The sequence below is a fragment of the Lissotriton vulgaris genome, chromosome 5 (genome assembly GCF_964263255.1).
Source record: "Lissotriton vulgaris chromosome 5, aLisVul1.2, whole genome shotgun sequence".
NCBI lineage: Eukaryota > Metazoa > Chordata > Amphibia > Caudata > Salamandridae > Lissotriton > Lissotriton vulgaris.
In genome coordinates, this window is record NC_141693.1 from 1,348,266,084 (window position 1) to 1,348,281,671 (window position 15,588).

Consider the following 15,588-nt stretch of genomic DNA (forward strand, 5'->3'; position numbering starts at 1 on the left):
GCTAAGCTATCCACTGAAGTCTCCTCAGCTATCCTGACCAAGTCCTGAATTGGTTTACCCCTTCAGAACTCCACCACGATGCATACTGCCTGAATCCAGAGGCTCTCAGTAACTGTGACCATGTCCAGTAAGAAGACTGACATCTAAAGGCACCTCTGTACCCGAACCCCCTGCGCCTCAGTGAGCTGAATCGACAGTGCCCCTACGACCCTCTACATCTACTTACCTCTGCTGTCATTGGTCTACCTCCTGCCACCAACGGTGCAACATCTGCAGTCTGTTTGTCGAAAGCAGAATCTTCATTGAACAGCATTGTACCCCCGACACAAAGTGCACCATGCACCCGACCACCCTTGTGCATCTGGTGGTGTATGTTTAGTGCTGCTTTGTGCCCCCACACCCATGTGCAGGTCCTAATCCCCAAAGTGTGGCCCCCTGCAATCGATCTACTTATCTGCAAGCAGTGTGGTTCCAAGCACCCCCATTCTCCATTTAAACTCATTGGACCATAGCCTGAATTCGACCTCTGCATCCTACAGCTCCTGTGCTGTTGGTGGTGCAGTTTTGGTACTCATCTGACAACTGCCCCTTGCTGACCGTTGGTCCCGAAGACTGGAACTGTAAGTCTGATACTTAACCGTTTAACCGCATTATTGATTTCCTCCATAGGATAACATTGAATTTTTCAGAAATTATCGACTTGAAAATGAAAGGTGATTATATTTAAAAACATACTTACCTTATTGCGAAGTACTTGCTCTTAAAATAAAGTATAAACAGCTTATTTTTCTAAATTGTGTGTGGCTCTCCTTCTTGAGTTGTGTGCCCATTATTGATCAATGTTGTGCAAACATTATTTTTCACTTTTTTGTGTTAGGCCTAAGGCTGCTCCCACACGCCTCTACTAATAGAGCACTTGGTGTTTTACATTGAGCCCTGTACACTGTTGCAGAACCCCTGGACTCTGTGCAGGGCATAACCACCTAGTGGCATACCATATACAGAGCCAACTCCATACAAATGGGTTGGGTAATATTACCTGGCTCATCATTGCCACTGTTGATGGTTTACTTCTTCTCAGCACTTGGGTCTACTCCTGCAACAGCATTTATACTTTTAGTGAAGTAGAGAGGACATGATACTCCTAAATAGGAATACCGGTGTTACATATGGGCATTTCGGCTATTGGTCTCTAGTTCTGGATTCAAGGCTCCTTGTACAATATTGCTGCTTAAGAGCTGAGGTACATTACAGAAGAATGTAAAACTTATTTAAGTTTTTTCTTGTAATAGTCATCAGAAGTCATGTTCCAGCTATATAACCACCACTTTCAATATAAAAACATTGCCTTTTATACAGCATTGTTTCTTCATAGGATGGCGAAGAAGGAATAATCTCATATGAGGATTGTGGGATTAAACTTACTATCCCATATCATACAAAGGACTTGGATGGACCTGCTCCTCAGATTGGTGACAAGGTGAGTATATTTCAGGCCTAGATTTCTTAGAGTGCTTCTTGCGAAACTGTTTTAGTTGTTAGAAGAACTGTACAACAGTATTGGCTATAGAACTGGCAATCTATATTGAGTTATAGGTGAACTGCTGCAATTAAATATTTATTTAGTGAAGTAGGATGCTTCATTACTTAATTATGTGACTGTAGTGGAAGAATACATTAACAGTATGACGTTATTTTGGCAAAAAGGGGATGAAAGAGTGGCTGCTACTTTTGTCGCAGAAGATGCCCAGCAGGGTGGGAAACCTAGAAGTTGGATACAATAAAGGAAACCTCGCTCAGTAATCCTCCCAAAAGAGACAACTTTGATACAGATTGTCCAAAAAATAAATGATTCTGGTTGATGGCCAATGGTAGGTTAATTTGGAATATGCAGAACTAGCTAACAAGTTAATTCGTAGTTGAAAAGAACGTTGATTGAGTTGGGTGTAGGCTGTAATGTTCAGTTGCTTTCAATAATGGCACTAGACGATCTTAATTGCTTTTAACATCTGTCCTTTTTTTAAGGTGGAGTTCAGTATTTGTGAAGTGAAAAGAACTGGCATGCAGAGTGCAGTTTCACTTAAAGTAATGGGACGCAATTCCAATGCTAAGAGGTACTTGGGTTATGTGGCCACTCTTAAAGATAATTTCGGATTCATCGAAACTGCCAACCATGATAAGGAAATCTTCTTTCATTACAGGTAAGCCACTGAAACAGTTAATGTACTGTTTGTTTTCTGACTGTTACTATGTGCGAGACTCCAACCACTACATGCTTCTCCTCCTGATGGGTAGAGGCCTTCTGTCAAACGTGTAGCTAAGACCACAATGATTTGTGGGCTGTTATTTATACTGTATGAATCTTTGAAGAGCTTTCAGTATTTTCTGGGACCTTCTGTGAAGCAAGCCACAGATTCCTTCCAGGGACTTCCTGTGGTACATAGCTGTTAAACTTATCTTTTTGCCTTCCTGGACAACATCTTTTCCTGGAAAAACACCTCATTGTTTATCAGGACATGTTTGTACACTTCAAACCTTGTTTTTCCTCCCTTGATCTTGGCCTTGTGTATCTGAGTGCAGGGTGTTTTAATTTGTGTGTAAGGGCTAATTTTTCTTTTCTCCATTTTCGCAGTATGAAAGTAGTTGATGCTTTTTATTATGAGCACTTTTTTGGGTTCTATGGTGAAATGAGCAAGGACCAACAACTATGCGGGACTATGAGGAAGGATGTGAGACTGACTGCAAACACCACACTCTTAGTGAGTGCAGCCAATAGAATAAAAAATGTGCCTGGCCAAAAAACATGAGAAGTGAAAGGACACGCATAAAGAAAGGAAACAGTACTTGGGCCATACTCCAAGGAAGAGAGAACACATGAAGAGGAAGTGAAGCCAGCACACGCTGATCAAACAGATGCCAGCAAATAAGAGTTACAACAGGCTAGCTAGTGGTAAGCAGTGGGTGGGCTCTAAATACACTTTAAGCTGACTAAATGTCTCTCAAGCAACAGCACAATTGCTGTATCAACAAGATATAAAAAGAATCACTACAGAATCCATGATACTTAAGAACACGTGGAACCGGATTCTTAGCCTTTGCAGCAAGAAAGCAGAGTCTCCATCTTTTCTGGAACACCATCAGACTAGATTTCAATTTCAAAGAATCTTTATTCGAATTTTTCAATTCATAAAAGAACATATCATAGTGCATATCCCATAAAATACTATTATCCATTAAAACACAATAAAAACAGGTTAGATTACAATTTAAACATTTTCCATCATTTTGCGTGCTCTAACAGCATTTTTCAAAAAGGTACTGATACAACAAATTACTTCTTCATTATCTGAATTTAACAGTGCCTGATAGGATTGTTCCAGAGTAATGGGTCTGTTTTAAAAAAAAAACGGAATTAATAACCATTTTGTATATTTCACATAAAATTTACAACAAAAGAGAAAGTGCAGGTCATTTTGTGTACTTTGCCCATCACAAGGGCAGCTAATTTTAGCTGTACTTTGCTGGTAACCCAAAGGAAAGTTTAACAGATACCTCACAGTACCAGCCCTTGGGCAGAATAATAAACTTCTTTCCCAACTAGTCAATGATAACGTTAAATACAGTGCAAAGGTGCATCTAGGCGCCTCAATATTCAGGTACCTAGCGACTGTGGTTTTCCCTGATTCGATCGTCAATCTTTTCCGTAAATAAAGTGCTTTTAGTGCTTCTTTCAATTCAGATTTCTTAACATTACTAGCATCATTAGGATTAGAAAAAATGTTTCCCATACCTACTTCCTGCAGGCTAGTGTGCACATATGAAAGCCACGGGATCTTCCTCCCTCTTTCGCAATTTAAACAGTCAGTTATTATCTCTTGTGTAAGTTTTGCTGACTGATTCGTCCAAACCGAGTGCCAAAATAAAGCTGGGCGAGTATTAACAAAATCTGAGACAAATTGAAGATTTAGTTCACTATGTGATAAAATTAGATGTATAAATTGGGACACTTAACAATTTCCTGCAGAACCTATTCTCTATTTGCTGGATAGTGGTACTCTTCCCAATGCCCCATAGTTCTGCCCCGTAGGTCGCTACCGGAATGCACTGTAATTTAAAAAAAATTACAATCGCTTTAATGGCATCATATCTCTTTGGTCTTGGAATACTTAAAATTGAGCTAGTGGCCTTTGAGAATTTGCCCGTGGCCTTGGCCAAATGCCCAGTCCACAAGCCATTCGCAGCAAAGGTCACTCCCAAGTATGGGAAATTATGAGTTCCAATAAGTTTTTATTCTCCAACCTGTATGGAGTTCATCTGCCGCTTGCCTAGCCCACAAGACCTTATAAAAGATTTTTTTAAATTTACCCTCAAATCTAGTTTATCCATAAAATCTGTAAAATTTAAGACCAAAGTACGGAGCGAGTTAGGTGTTCGTCCCAGTAGTACTGCATCGTTTGCATACAGAAGAGCAGGTACTGGTTTACCATTTATTAACGGGACGTCAGGGGTGGATTTTTCAAGGTGCTTACTCAGGCCATTAATATAGATTATAAAGAGCAAGGGTGCTAAAACGCACCCCTGCCTAACTCCTCTACCTATATTAATTGTTCCTGATAATTCTCCACCCATACCTATTCTCACTCTGGATTTTGAATCTATGTAAAAAAGCTAAAAAGTGAACCAGGGCAGTATCCAGACCATACTCCAATAGAATGGACCAATGTTTGGACCTGTGAACAAAATCAAAAGCTGAAGACAGGTCCATAAACGCTAAATAAATAGGAACCGACCGTGCAATGTTATATTTAGTTTCAATAATTAGTTTCAAGTTGAGGCATTGTTCAACTGTACCGACCCTATTTCTAAATCCTAGTTGGCATGAAGACAGGATCCCACTGTCTTCTATCCATGTAGTAAGCCTATTATAAATAACACGCCCTAAAATTTTTAGAGTTATCTAACAATGAAATAGGCCTGTAATTCATGGGATCAGACCTGTCTCCTTTCTTATGTATGGGGACTATTATGCTAGTACCCAAAGTTTCTGGCATTTTGGCTTTAGGAAGACTATTAAAAACATTCACCAGTATAGGAGCCCATAGACCCGGTTGCCATTTGATCAAGTCTATAGGTAGCCCATCTGTGCCAGGGGATTTATTTCCCAGACTCTGGGCGATTGCTTCTTTCACTTCTCCCAAGTTAAAATTTAGGTTATTAGATGCCTCAAAATCGTTTATTTCCTCGCTATTCTCGCTATTCAGTGAAGAGGCATACATTTTAGAGAAGTGGAATTCCCAAGTTTCGCTGGCGATGGTGCAGCTAATCTGGGTGACTTGTTAACCCATATTTCGGAGTTCTTTAACTGCGGGCCAGAATAATTTACTTTGCTTCCCTTCCGCAGTTTCAGACAGTGACTCCCAACGTTCGCCCAAAAGTGTTACTCTCCGTTTTTCTACAGCTAGTTTGTATATTTTCCTCGCTACACTCATTCGCCCTAATTCTGGGAATCTCTGAAAGAGCCTTACGTAAATTCCTATTAGCCACAGAGCAGTTATTATCAAACCACCTAGGTTCTTTTGGGCCTAGGCCTGCTGATACAGATAACAAGGTTCTAACTGTAGAGCATATTCTGCTAAAACAGGAAATAATAACCTGACCCTCAGTTGTAGAATCTAAGCAACGGTCTATTGATATCTGTTCTTCCGTTAGCAACGACTTTGTAATTCCAGCTTTATTTATCCCTTTCCATTTCAACCTTAGTTTATCTGTGGTTACACTTATGTCTCTTGCTCCTTGTGTCGCACAGAAAACAGGTTGGGGGTCTAACCTCATAGTTACCGTTACTGGATTATGATTCCCCAAAGTCTGAGGCTACAACATCTGTTGCTATTATACGGTTTGCCATACCAGGGGAGACCAAAATAAAAGCAATAGAGGTACTAGCTCGACCTCTGTGCGTAGGTGCTTGCTGTAGCGAGAACTTCTGACCAGAATCCATAATATTCGTCAGAATATGCTCATCTAACAGACTTTTTAATTCTTGGCCCCTTTGATTTACCGGATCCCCCTTCCCTTGTTTTTCTTGCCAATTATTATTTGGTAGCTGGGCGTTAAAATCACCATCTAAAATAATTTCAAGTCCTTCACTTTTGCCCCAGCTATCCTCTAAGTTGGAAATAAATTTAGAGAGCGCTAGAAAATTCCAATTTGGGATCAAAATAAAATCGTTATTATAAACGTTTATCAAAACAAAAGGAGCCTACCGTGTATATTCAATAGCTTGTATATTGGTGTTCTCCGTGTTAATAATCCTATGTTTCCCCCCAGCCATAATGCTAAAACCAACAAACAGTCCTCCGACTGCGCGGCCAAAATGCGATTTGCGAGCCGCTATATTATAGCAGTGGAACCCATTAACATTCAAATCATAAGGTGCCCAAGTTTCTAGAAACCTTATTATATCATAACCTGAGATTAGTTCGACCCAGTCTTTGTCCGCCAATGTTGGTTCCAAACCCGCTACGTTCCAACTAAGTATTTTTAAATCACGAGTATTATTCAACTTGACTTCTATTGGTAATGTTAATATTGGTTTGCACAATTGCATATGTGGGGCTAGAACTAGGCTTTTATTCTTCAATGATGCATCATCTTCTACCAATTGATCTAAGTGTTTCTCCGTTTCGTCCAAATTATGTGATGGAGAGAACTCTGCTCTTTCCATTAGATCTGAGGACAGATATAATTGTTCCCCATTTCCCTCTTCCTTCACTGTGTCCAGAGGGAAAAGTCAGTCCACTCCCTCCATACCTGCTAAAGCCGCATAGCGGTTATAAACAGGTAGAAAGCCATCATCCTGGTATCGAGATAGGACCCTAGAATTGTTAATGGGTGCCATTACAGGTCTGGGATAGAAATAAGTCAATTCTCGGGGTGTGATGCCATTGGTATCATTCTCTAGGGGCCAATTTAGGATATATCTGACTGCCCTACGGTCTCTGAAATTAATTACAATGATGTCGCCCGTTGTCTTTTTTTCTATGTCCCAACCAGGAGAGACGCCTTACGTTTAGGATTTCACCGTTTAAGTTTGGAGGAAGTGGACGATTTTGTCTAAGCCAAAACATAGCTTTATTTTTTAGCTGGTGATAGTCTTCTCTCTTACCCTCCTCTAGTGATGGAACTCCCGTAAGAACCACAACGCGCGGAACTGCTTCGGATGGCAGTTCTACTCTATGCCTTTTGGTCTGCATTACCCTGTCAGGGTTTCGAAGGTCTTTCAGATTTTGTACATTTCCCGAGAGATTAGGTTTCCCTACTGTCTGACCTTCCTTATCCCTGCTTTTGATGTTTTAGCGTGGTATTTTGGAAGGCAATGGTTTCAGAGGTTTTGATTTAATTTGACTGTTGGGATTAGCTTCCTTTTGGACAGGAGGGTTTGAGGGCACTAGTGTAGGCTTTGGTGTGTCATTGGTTACACCTCTGTTTCCCCCAATTATTTGTTCTAGTGTCCCCAACTGAAGTTCCATTTTTTTTTTCCAATCTCTCTATTAATGGTAGTGTAAAGGATCTAAGTAAGTGTTCAATACTACCCAATAGATCATTACTAGGTGCTTTTTTCACTGGGTAATGTGGGGGAGTGAATATGGCAGGTGTCGCTGATGTATTTGGGAGAGGATTATTAGAAGTGCCGGACTCAGGTCGAGTATTCTTACTTTTCTGTTGACCACTCTTCCTCCTCTTTTTTGGTGGGGGGCCTTGTTGTCGGGAACGCTTGGGAGTTTTAGAGTTTTCCCTTTGGACAGTCTTCACTATTGGTAAAATCTCCACTATTGGTGGAGGTATGTCTTCTAGAACTTCTGCCTCTGGTGTCAAAAGAGAGGCAGAGACATTAAAGTTCAGCTCACTATTTACATTATTTATACTAAGTGAAGAAGTTCCCTCTCGCAAAAGTAATGGAATATTGTCATTACTAGAACTATCGGGTCCCTCGCTTTCAATATGAATCGTGGTGAGTGGGGAAGTTGCTAACTGTATCAATCCCAAAGATGAGCGTTTATTTTTGATGAGCTCAACAGAGCGGCGTCGCTCAGCTCGTCGCTCAGCCAGGGCGATTTCCTTTTCAATTCCCGAGGTGACCCTTATGACATAATCATCTAGCGTACCTCTATTTACTCCTGAGGATTTCCCCTTTGAAACATGCGAAGTAATAATGTATACAATAAAATATGGGTAGGGTTAGACAAATGGAAAAAAGGTACAGAAATCGCAACCAGCTGTGTGGCGAGTAATTGATTAGTTGTTTGCTTACTAGTGTGTATCACATATAGTCCTGGACGTAGAATACAGATCAAGGGGGGTGGCCCAGTCCATCAGACTAGAATAGTAAGAGGCTATTTTGCCTACAAGGTAAGGCACCCAATATTTAAGGGTATTTAAAAGTGAAACATGTGAAATTAATGTTGGCATGTTTCTATAGTGTACATGTAGTGTAGTTCCGATTTCCCTACTAGGTTCTGCTCATTAGAATAATATACACTATAGGTTTGGCACAGGACTGAGGTCAGTATGCCCCTATTGAGTATATTAAACTTAATTACTTTGTGTGCCAGCTAACTCAGAGGCCAGTAGAAACTCCTTGTAAACAAGCAGGAAGTAGTTTCTGGCAACCACATAAATATGACAACTTGGTTTCACTTTAGAATCTGAGCACTCTCAGAATCTGGGAAACAATAGATAACCGTTTCACTCAGCTGATCGTGCTTGCCTAGTTTCTTCAAAGTTACACAGAAAGATTAGATGGGCGTTTCAATAAAAAGGATTTATTGAACAGTCTTATTTCTCGTGATATGAGCTGTTACAATCAGATCAGATAGCATGCAAGATATATTATGTACAGCGTAAGCCGTTGGAAGAAATAATACTGCGCTAGCATTATCTTTAAGTTAAGACCCATATATTTATATACATAAATAACATACGCAAAAAAAAGATGCGTTCTCTAATTAGTTCTACCCCAGTGTATCTAAGTGTAGTACAAGATAAGAAGTAGGTGCTATAGTATGGTAGGCTATAGTTTGTATGCCAAGTTTGTATGCCAAGGTTCACTCTAGGTTCTAGTCCGCTCCATACTTTGAGAATGAGAGAGGTGGGAATCTCTTTCCGGGTCTCGAACTCTAACACCCCGTGAAGGGATTCAGAACACTGGAAGCTGGATTCTCTGCGAGCAGGAATGACAGCGTCTTGTCAGTGCATCAGGCCAGAATCTATTGTTTTACACACAGAAAAAGATATACAAAATTGATGAACCCCACGTATACAGCAGTCCCGATGAAGGTGTATACATATCAGTTGTGAACACCGAAACGCGTCGACGCATTATAAAATAAAACCCAGCCAGATCCCAAACAGAGAACAGATATACCTGGATTGTGGTTACTGTGATCTCTACTACCATTTGTATACTTGTGTATTATATCTACAAGAGGATACTGGGTCATGCCTAAACAAGAATAGGGAAAAAGTTCTACCTATGGTGGGAAAGGGGATGTTCTGTGTAACTTAGTAGCATATATTTGGTGTAACTCTTATGGCCGTTTTTTGCCTTTTCTTCTTATATCAATGTACTTTTTCATTTTTTAATTTGCACATGTACATATTCACAAAAGTGTATAACAAATTGATTTTATGTACCACAGACATAGGTCTGTTTTTTAACCTTGGATACAAAGATTTTAATAAAAGTATAAAGATTGTAAATGTCATATTTTCGTGTTGGTTTGATACTGTATGATAATGGTAAGGTCTGACTGATGTATATGTATGAAGATAGAAGATAGAGAGCAATTAGTACACAGTCCAGGGATTTTCCTTTGGCTTAATTTGTCGATAGTACCCTGTTCCCTGGAACTCTGTAGGGTCTTCTCTTTTTTGTGAAATCAAAAATATCACAACAGACTATTAGATTTTAAATCTAGTAAAATACAGGTATTGCATAGAGCTCACAAACAAAACGCCAGAGACTACTAGCTGCAGATTCCTTAAGGTAGAATTATCCACAGGCGTGAGACTAGTTCCGTGAATTTTTTTGCACAACATCTCTAAGCGGGGGAGGGGGGATGCCACGCGACCCCGCCCTGACGTAGTCTGCAGAGGTGACGTCAGCGAGGTCACATAATCCCCACCCCGGCGTGCTTACCTCAGTTTCCTTCTTTTCCGCATGCAACGCGGATCCAGAGTGTTACCTTGCCCTGTTTTCAGGCCTCTTAACGTTTTTGCGTTGGGAATAGTGTGCTGTGCCTTCGGTGTCAGATGACTGCGATGGACCCTCACTCTATTTGTATGTGGTGTCTGGGCGAGCACCATGATTGTACGGACTGCGACGCTTGTCAGCATCTCAAGCCGAAGTCCCGGTCGGAGTGCCGGATGAAATTGCTTTCGGACTGTTTGTCCAGAATGGTCTCGTCCCAGCGTCCGTCCCCTACCTCGAAGAGGTCCAGGAGTCGCCGATTCCTGCTGCAGCATCTTCTTTCACCCCACAGGTGTCGCTTGCAGGCCGTAAAGTCCTGCAGCTTGTCACCGAGGCAGTGTCCCCGTTCTGCAGAGGGTGCGGGTTCCTCTCGGGACGTGCTCCCTCAACCCCCTTCCCGCTGTTTCCTGGCCCTGGGGCAACAAGGGCCCAAATGAAGTCTTCTTTGGGCCCCCTTCTCTTCCCGAGATGTCCGCAGAGCTCTCGCCATGAGCAGGGCCTTCTGCTGACTCTTCAGCAGATTCGCCCCCATGCCGGCAGATTCGCCCCCACGCCGACTAGTTCAGCTACAGGTTTAGGAAGGGTGGTGTCGTCTAGGTGCGGCCCTACGGGGTACCCATGTTAGACCCACGGCGCCCCTGCCTCGCTGTGAAACCCTGCGTGTTTCCCGGTAGTGTCACAGGAGGTCGCCGGGACTCACAGCTTGTCCGGAGGTCGCCGGGACTCACAGCTTGTCCCCAAGTCCCCCTCTGTCCTCTCGTCAGGTGGCTTTCTTAGCAGAGGCCAAGCCGACGCCTTTCCGGTGTCAATGTTTTTCCTCCCCGGCGGTGCCACGGGTGGAGGCTGGGACCTGGGGGGGCCTCCCCGGGTCGCCCCCCGGTCCTCTGCGCAGGCGGCTGCCTCATCGGAGGTCGAGCCGGTGCATTTTCGGAGCCGTTCATTGGCTGCTTCGGCACCGACCCCACCCCACCCCTTTCTCCAGTGAGGCACGTGCTGTGGAGGCCGACTCTATTACATAGAAAAAGTGGTCCCAGACAGGGAGAGATAAAAAAATCTAAATGAAAACGGTGTAAGAAAAATCAAGAAACGATTCCCAGAGTACAGTGTTATTTATTCACAAAGTACTCCGCCTTATTAGTTTTACAATTGCATACAAAATGTCATCAATATTCAGTTAAAATTCTGCCCAAGGGAAGAAAGGGAGGGGAAGGTGTGCGGTGAGGGTATTTGTGTAGGATGAAAAAGAAGATTCTACACTTTAGTGCAAGTCAAAAAATGCATTATTCATAAATACATAACTCTAATGGCTTTCTCAGAGGAGCTTTCTCAGAGGAGCCAAACAAACATGCCACAATTGGTCAAATAATTCATATAACCAAGCTTCCAAAAGCTGTATTAATCTTTCTAGGGGTAGAAGCTGGTTCCGCGGGGGGTAAGTAGTCTACGTTTCAACCCTAATAGACGTAGGGTATTTTCCCTTACAGTATGGGTCTTCTTCAGGAATGAAAGGGAAGGTTGGGCTGGTTGCCTACAGGATAGCATAAAAACATAAACCAACTAAGGGTCTAAAAATAGATCCCAGATACAAAGTAGTAAGTACATACTGAATGTTTACCTCCATAATTTAAAACACACACACAGGGCAAAGGGACAGTCTGTAACATTAAGCCATATTTCATATTGTATGGCATGTCAAGAATTATAGATACCTATGGGCATCTTATCCTGATACGACAGCGAGCATAATCACACAAGCGTATGGTCCTATGCACAAGATGATTCTCAAAAGCAGCAGTGTCTACTTTGTCTGGATGCCGACTCGGCAGCTATGGTGGACACTTCAGTGCCAATGGAGGTCACGCCGGTGCCCATTGCGGACTCTCCAGCGCCGTCCCAAAGTCGGATCGTTGACTCTTCTCCGGAAGTTCCTTCCTCTCCGGAGGATTTTAGTCTCCTCTTCACTGGAGATTGGATGCCACGTTGTTGCCTTTTCACCGGCAGCTTCCAGGGCGGGTTCTACGCCGTCTCCGTGTCCAGAGCCCTCGGATTCGCTCTTCCGCACCTTGCAGTTGGTTGCCCCGCAGGCTGTTCCGCCTTCTCCGAAGGGCCCCTCACTCGTCCATGGATCTTCCATCCTTATTGGGCTGGTCCGTTTCTTCCTTCGGCAGGGCACGGGGATGGGCGGCTTAGTTTGCAGCCTTCGCCCACGGAAGAGTTGCTCTCGCCCTCACGACGCCCTATGGAGGCCATTTCCATCCCCCAGGCATTTTACAAATGGGCAACCCGGTCGCTCCAATCCCAATGGACCACCTTTTGGAGGTTCTCCACCAGGGCTCTGATTAAGGGGAGCCGCTTCTTCCATTTGAAGCTTCGCTCCACAAGTCACTTCTGGGAGCCTACTGCTACAGGGGATACAGTGCCTCAGCCGCTCTGCGACCGCCCTGCCCCCATCCTGCCCCGCACGATCCAGTCTTTTTTTTTTCCTACCCTCTGCCCAGGGCCCTGTCCTGCAGACTGCTTTTCCTTCCTTGCCTTCAGTGTTGCTCCCTCCGTCATAGGAGGCCCAGTGGTTGGACTCCTGGGGGCGTAACATTTTCGGGTCCACTCGTGCTGCGCTGCGTGCGCTCAACACACTTTGTGTGTTGGCCAGGGCTACCTCCGGCCTATGGGATTCTGCGGAGTCCCTTCTGTCTCGCATCTCCCACAAAGGTGCCCGCGCTGATCTGCAGCACCATGTGCTGGATGGTCAGGCGTTAGCAATCTTTATTCTCCATTCGGCCTTGGATGTCTCAGATTCTCTCGCCCGCGCTGTGGCGAGTTCTGTGACCGCTGCCATGCTTGGTTGCATGGTAGCGTCTTTCCGGAGAATATACAGGAGCGTCTAGTTGACCTGCCTTTTGATGGGGTTCTTTTGTTTAACACCCACGCTGACTCCGCTATTCAACGATTCGTTGTGGGGCTCTGTCCTCCTCCCTCAGTAAGCTTGGTTTGTCGGTCCTCAGATGCCTGATGGGAGGTGTTTATCCCATCTTTCTCTCTGAGCCTCATGTTTCGGTTGGCCTGTCTGTGTGCTGTGTGTGGCTTGGAATGCCTTCAGGGTCCTTCAGTCTGCCCCTCTGTACTTTTGGCTGCTGGTACAGCCCTTCAGCTTTTGTGATGTGTGTTTTTGGCTGTTAGTGAAGCCGTATAGGTCCTCCGGTTGGATCGCCTGTGTATTTTTTTGGCTGATTGGTAAGCCGCCTGCGGTGATATCCATTGGTCTTTTATGTTCTTAACCTCTGCTGCGGGTTTCCCTAATAGGTGTTCCCCTGTTTTGTTTTGGGGCGTGTCATACCCTAGGTGGGGTACTTGTTGGCTATTGTATAGTTCTGTCCTAAGGTCGGCGAATGTTGATACCCTCTCGGGTTCCTGGCTTCACTGAATACCCCTTGGTGCGGTCCCTCTTTTTCTTCCGCCTGAGCGCAACTTGCGCTGCTCCAGGTTCGGTCCTTCTCAGTAGCCGATGGGGTTTCTATCCTTCTAAAGGGCTTGCCTGTCATACGTTTTGTCCTTTATTCCTGCAGGATATCTACTTCTGTGCGTTCTGCCTTTCCTCTTCAGCCTCTGGATCGCCAGACCGACTTTTGTCATGCTGTCTACAGCATCGTGTCGTGGTGTTTCCGCCTTGTTGTCTGATGTTTCGGCCTGGCCCTCTGCCTTGTGTCCAAGGGGAGCTGGGACATTTCTGGTGTTCCCCTGGGTTCTGGTTGACATATTTGGGTCTGAACTACATGTTCTTGCTTCCCAGGGGTCGCTGTTCTGGGCACCCTACTTTGTAGTACTTACCAGTTACCTGCTGCGCACGCCTGGTCGTTATGGTCCACCTTCGTAGGCCTCAGCGTGTACCCGTGTGCTCTTGTCCCTTGCTCTTCTGGAGCTTTGCACAACTGTGTCTTCCTTCTGACGTATGCGCTTCTCGGCCGTGGGGCCGTTCCTGCCCTGCCCTGTCCTCTGCCTAGGGGCTGATGCCCGTTCAACTGACCCCTTCACTGGGTGTGTTCTCCTGAGGCGGGCTCTGCCTCAGTTTCCACCTCTTCTCCTTGGATTTTGCGGGTGGTTCTTTTCTTCCTTTGGTACTCTCTTGGTGCCGTCTGTCCCTCCGGGTTTTCTGGCAGATGCCCTTTGCCCCTCTGGTAGGCTTGTGGTATCCTGGCCTTCCCTTCTCCTTGTTCTTGCTTACTTCTGCTTGGTGGGGACTGGGCCGTCCTTCCTGTCCCAAAGACGCATCCCCTGTTGGGGCCCTGTGTTCTTCCAAGCTGGTGAGTTTTCTCTCGACAACCCTCCTCCCTTCTGGGTATGGCTAGGGTATCTATTCTACGTTAAGGAATCTGCGGCTAGTAGTCTCTATCAGCTGTACAAGTTACTTACCTTTGGGAACCATGTATCTGGTAGAGACGATTCTAGCCGCAGATGCCTTCACGGCCTGTCCTTCCTCCCTGTTCAGCGAGGACCTTCAGCTTGGTCTTCTGCACTCGCCTACCTCCGGGGGGTTTCTTCTTCTGCTAGTGCTCTCTTTCACTTCCTCTCTGGCAGAATACTTTGCGAGGTCTATTTGTTCCTCTACTTCCTTTCTTGTAATTGCCCGGTAGGTTCATGTGTACTTCTGCATCCCAACACCCTGGTTCTTCCAGTGTGGGGCCTACTCACAATCTTCTCCCTTTTTTATTGCTTGGGGTTTCTGACTCCTCTGCTGTCCTCTGAGATGGGGTCTCTTGGCTGTGCCTCAGCCCGTAGCTCTTAACAGGGGATACGACGCTCCTTGATGGTGTTGTCTTGGAGTAATTTTTCGATACTCCTCTGTTCCCGACTTGTTGCTCTTCACTGTTATAGATTGTGGTTGCAGACTTTCTGTCATCTGCTATGACATTTTTCACATGTTTTTTCTGCCTCCAGGGAGGATATCGCCTTCGCTTTGCAAGGTTGCTTCTCAGAGCGGTGCTCTGCTCTTTTCCTTCTATGACTTTCAGTACCACAGTGCCTGGCAATTTTTCAAATGGTGCTGTTCCTCACTTTTCGTTTCTTCCCTTTCTGTTTATTTGCTGCTTCACACACTGTTCCCATATTCTCAGTTTTGTTTGTGATGGCTCCGCGTTGTGGTGCGGAAAAGTTCTCGGAAGAAAACTGATGTCAGCGCTCCGAGGTGGGTTTTAATTGACCTCGCTGCCGTCACGTCCGTAGACTACTTCTGGGTGGGGTCGCGTGGCACCGCCCCCGGCGCGCAGAAATGCTGTGGCAAAAATACATTCTGCATCCAGTCTTACGCCTGGGGATAATTCTATGTTAAGGAATCTGCGACTAGA

At 44.6% G+C, this 15,588-nt stretch overlaps 1 protein-coding gene across 1 annotated transcript in view; it reads left to right on the plus strand.

Annotated features, from left to right (window-relative positions):
* CSDE1 (cold shock domain containing E1) overlaps nt 1–15,588 on the plus strand; it is a 689,720-nt gene that overhangs the window by 385,944 nt on the left and 288,188 nt on the right. The window contains 2 exon segments of the mRNA XM_086923281.1: nt 1,376–1,480; nt 2,026–2,201. Of these exon segments, the coding sequence (XP_086779407.1) occupies nt 1,376–1,480; nt 2,026–2,201 (281 nt within the window).